General features: G+C 35.6%; 1 protein-coding gene across 3 annotated transcripts; it reads left to right on the top strand.

The window, feature by feature from the left end:
- LOC104699948 (protein IQ-DOMAIN 14) lies at positions 1190–4340 on the top strand. Of its 3 annotated transcripts, none has more exons than XM_010415351.2 (7): positions 1190–1436; positions 1947–2029; positions 2124–2234; positions 2374–2841; positions 2930–3139; positions 3226–3342; positions 3445–4340. In XM_010415351.2, exons 3-7 carry the CDS (start codon positions 2151–2153, stop codon positions 4129–4131), a joined length of 1566 nt encoding a protein of 521 aa, XP_010413653.1. In that variant the 5' UTR covers positions 1190–1436; positions 1947–2029; positions 2124–2150; the 3' UTR covers positions 4132–4340. The 3 variants fall into 3 exon arrangements, with proteins under 3 accessions (XP_010413653.1, XP_010413654.1, XP_019082935.1); XM_010415352.2 differs by having other exon boundaries at positions 1190–1440; positions 1950–2029; XM_019227390.1 differs by lacking the exon at positions 1190–1436 and having other exon boundaries at positions 1775–2029.

Raw genomic sequence — 4934 nt, 5'->3', positions numbered from 1 at the left:
TAAGTCATTCGTCGAATGGCTGAGTTGTACGATAAGTCAGCCTATCACGGCTGAGTTGTACGATAAGTCACCCTATCACGGCTGAGTTGTACGATAAGTTAGCCTATCACGGCTGAGTTGTACGATAACTCAGCCTATCACGGCTGAGTTGTACGATAATTCAGCCAGTCGGAAAATGGTAACTCAGCCGTATCGTAGTGATAACTCAGTCGTGTCATAGTGATAACTCAGCCAAAATTTTAACAACTCAACCATCAGATGAAAACTCAGCCGTAAGGACGGCTGAGTTAGAGCGTAACTCATCCAGATTTTGATAAGTCAGCCGTAACGTTTGGCTGAGTTATGCTCTAACTCAGCCAGATTTCGATAAGTCAGCCAGATTTTGATAAGTCAGCCGTAACGCTTGGCTGACTTATGCTCTAACTTAGTCGTCCGCTCTTACTCAAATGTTTTTTTCCATAACTCAGCCGGAATATACTTATAACTCAGCCGCAACATACCTTTATAACGTGTTATGGCTAAATTATTGTTACACGTCAACGTTTTTGACGTGGCGTCTGACGTGGCAATGACATTTTTATAATTACATTTTCTCTGGTAACATAAAATAAGGGCATGCTGGATATTTTGAAAATATCCGAAATATTTTAATAATAAAATCTTTGTTCGTAGATTATGATAATATTACCTAATTTAAATAACATTTAAGTAAATCACTAAAAAAAACTTTATATTATAGCCTTCTTCAATAGCATCAACTGACGCAAACATCATGATAAGTACGACAGAGTCCTCCACCAAACCTAACCGTTTTGGTCAAAATCTATTATTATTTTTGTAACATGTTAACTAATGTAACTCAAAACATTTAACAATTTACAATGATGATTTTTAATTTTTGTTGGACTGTTACACACTACTAGGTAGCTTCCTTGATCTATCTATATCATTATCTAAGTCTGGTTAATTAATGATTATATATCAACAGTCTTTGGTCGAATTTTGAAATCGAGTTTGGTTTCCTTAAAATGTTTGTCTTTACAATGAAGTAAAGGTTAAAAACAACATTGAGTGAGAAAGTGGCCAACTAATTCTCTCTGTACCATCAATTTAAAAATTAATTTGATTTGATTTGATTAATCCAAAAAGGTAGTCAGAGACAGAAAAGAAAAAGGTTTTTTAAAATTTCTTCCATACCAGCTAGACCCAGAATCAAAGTAGCAGACTTTTAGTTTTTCTACATATTCAAAGTAACTTATCTCCCAAAAAAACCCAAAATACAGAAAGAAAGAGAATAATATGTTAGAAAAGCAATAAGAAGTGAAGAAGAAAGAAAGAAAGCAAATTAATATACAATAAGGACTCATTCTTCTTTGGTTGCTTCTTTTTTTATTTCTTTCTCTGTAACAATTTTTCTCCGTAACCCCATAATCAAGGTATGTTGATTCATGCTGTTTGTGATTATCCCAATGATTCTTTTTCCAAAAATATAGTTTTTTTTTTTTGTGGTTGGGTCTGTTTAATCAAGAAGTTGTGTATAATATGTTTTTGTTGGTTTCTTTGATCTTTCTATCTTGTCTAAGTTTTGGTTTCTTTGATCTTTCTATCTTGTCTAAGTTATCTTTTAGAGTTATCTTAATCAAAAAAATTTCAAACAAAATCGATAATAATACTAATTATCTGCTGCATAAGTAAATTTCTAGTCAAATTTTATGTGATATAATCAGTTTACCTAATTTGGGCTTAGAAAGATAGAGTTCGATTTAAGATTTCTCAAAAGCTAAAAAACTTTCCTTTTTCATGAAAGCTCAACAACTTCAAATCTTTATTTTCTGGCAGTTTCTTCTTGTCATTATTGATTGTTCTTCAGTTTTTTTTTTTTTTTTTGTTGCTTTGTTTTAACTCCTTTGTCCGAAACTGCTGTTTCGATTTGGAATATGTTGCAGGAGTTTTTTTTGTGATTCAAGCTGTTCCTCCTCCTTGGTAAAAACAGAGCAATCATGCTAAATCTTGGCCATCATCAAACTCAGTAAGCAAATAATGTTTATGAGTATGTGTTTGAATCAAGAAAAGCTTCGTAACAATGTTTTATATATTTCTGTTTCCTTTGTTGTTATTATCAGTTAAAAAAGGAAAGTAATGTTTGAGAAATGGGGAAGAAAGGAAGTTGGTTTTCTGCAATCAAAAGGGTTTTCACACCACATTCCAAAGAGAAACAGCTAAGCAACAACAACGTAAGCTATTTTCTTATATACATGTATGTACTTAAACATTTGGTTTTGATAAACTGAAGCGATGATTTGAGATGAGATTGAAGTGTATATACATAATACATTTTTGGTGTTTAATGATGTTGGTTTTGTGTTTTGAAAGCAAGAACCAGAGAGAAAGAGTGAAAACAAAGAAAAGAAGAAGAAAGGTTTTGGAAAGAAGCTAAGGAATGGAGAAACCAATACATTTCTTCCCATTTTTAGACAGCCTAGTAGTATCGAAAAGATCTTGTCTGATGCCGAACGAGAGCACAACCTTGTCTTTAGGCCACCATCTCCCCTCACGGATCGAGCAAAGGCCTCATCTGCCTCTGTTCCATCTCCTTCTTTTAGGCCTGCTTCTCCTAAATTGCCTTCTCAGAGATATGTCTCTTCTCCTAAACCAGTTTCGCCAAGACTTGCTTCCTCTCAAGCACCTTCTCCGAAGCCCCCTTCTCCAAAGCCTCCTTCTCCAAGAGCCGTTTCGCCTAGGGTTGTGCAGCGACGTGAGTTTGTGCATAGACCAGAACCAACTCTACTGGTCAGAAATGCTACTGCAACAAAGATTCAAGCAGCTTTCAGAGGTTACATGGTAATGTAAAAACATTTTTGATGAATCTGTTTTGTCACAATAAATCTCAAGGCATCCATAATTTAGGAGATGGAAATTTGTTTGTTAGGCAAGGAGGAGTTTCAGAGCTTTGAAAGGTCTTGTTAGGCTTCAAGGAGTGGTGAGAGGACACAGCGTGAAGCGTCAAACGATGAATGCTATGAAGTATATGCAGCTTTTAGTCCGAGTCCAAACACAAGTTCAGTCACGCCGCATCCAAATGCTGGAAAACAGAGTTAGGAATGATAAAGATGACACCAAATTCGTCTCTAGCCTTATGGTAAGTACTCTCATGAAACTTAGTTCGACAAGAAAAAATATCTCTTAAATATTGAATCATTCAAGCATTATTGTTCTTTATCACAGTCTGAGGATTGGGACGATAGTGTGCTGACAAAAGAAGAAAAAGATGCGAGGCTACATAGGAAGATTGATGCAATGATCAAAAGAGAACGGTCCATGGCGTATGCTTATTCTCACCAGGTATGCACTCATCTCGTCTTCTTCTCTTACTCATCATACCAATGTAATATCTATGGTTTTTTCGCCAATAACACTCTGTCACTTTGCTTGTTTGCTACGCAGTTATGGAAAAATAGTCCAAAGTCTGCTCAGGACATTCGAACAAGTGGGTTCCCACTTTGGTGGAACTGGGTGGATCGGCAGAAGAACCAAAGCCAACCATTCAGGCTAACACCAACACGGCCTAGCCCAAGCCCTCAGCCTCAAACTAGCAATCAAAACCATTTCAGGCTCAACAACAGTTTCGACATCTCCACACCCAACTCATCAAAATCCACATTCGTTACTCCATCTAGACCCATTGATACTCCGCAACCATACAGTAGCAGCGTCTCAAGATACTCACGTGGAGGAGGAAGAGCTACACTAGATTCTCCTTATAAAGATGATGATAGCCTCACAAGTTGCCCTCCATTCTCAGCTCCAAGCTACATGGCTCCAACAGTCTCAGCTAAAGCAAAACTGAGAGCAAACAGCAACCCAAAAGAGAGAATCGACCGTACACCGGTAAGCACAAACGAGAAGAGACGGAGTTCGTTTCCTCTTGGTTCGTTTAAATGGAACAAAGGGTCATTGTTCATGAGCAGCAACAGTAACAACAACAACAACAAGGGTCCAGGTTCTTCATCTTCTAGTGCTGTGGTGCTTGAGAAGCACAAAACCCTCAAATCCGTAGGAAATTTGAGTATTGATTCTACTGTTTCGATGCCTGCCACAGTTGGGAGGAGGGCTTTTAACAGATTTGCGTGATTTGTCTTTTTTTTTTCTTGAAAAGAAAAAAACACCTTGACCTTTTTTTTTCTTTTTCTCAGTTGATTCTTCTTTGATTTGTTTATCTTACATCAATTTTTATGAGTGGTGATGATTTTGAGTGTTGTTTGTGGTCTTGATTACGATTTTTACACATGTAAACATAATAATAAAAAAGTAAACAACAAAAACAGAGGATTTGGATTGTACAGTGTAATCTTCTTTTATATATCTTGATTTTCCAGAACTAGGGTTTCGATTTTCAAACTACAAACTTTAACCTTTCTTTTGGGCCCAAACTTTAACCCTTCTTTCGTTGTCGTCAGTCAAATAATTGCAACTAAATTAAGAAAACCAATCAATTTTGATGCGTTAACTTTATGTAGAAAATTGATAAGAATTTTGAATAATATAAAGTAGATAAGAATTTTGAATGTGCGTAGAGCATATCAATATTAGAAAAATGAAAGGTCAATCTATGTATGATAAATTGGCGTCATGTATGATGTATCATCATTTTACGTAAAAAATATATATCTTCTGGTCAGAACTTTGGTTGTGAATTGTGATAATTGACTTGATTTCCTATATTGATTTGATGCTTTCACACTACATATTAATCCACAAAGGATAGTGAATACTGAATAGTGATCAACAAAATATCCTAGTTGTAAATTTTGACCACATGCCCTAAAAGTCAAACCTTTGACTTTTTTAGTGTTTCTTCTCAACACTCAAGAATTAAAGGTATGATAATATCGCAGAAAGCTCATAATCTTTCACACAAAAAAAAAAAAAAAAAA

The sequence above is a fragment of the Camelina sativa genome, chromosome 7 (genome assembly GCF_000633955.1).
Source record: "Camelina sativa cultivar DH55 chromosome 7, Cs, whole genome shotgun sequence".
Classification (NCBI taxonomy): Eukaryota; Viridiplantae; Streptophyta; class Magnoliopsida; order Brassicales; family Brassicaceae; genus Camelina; species Camelina sativa.
Note: the sequence above shows the minus strand (reverse complement) of the source record. Positions and strands in the feature narration are given on the sequence as shown.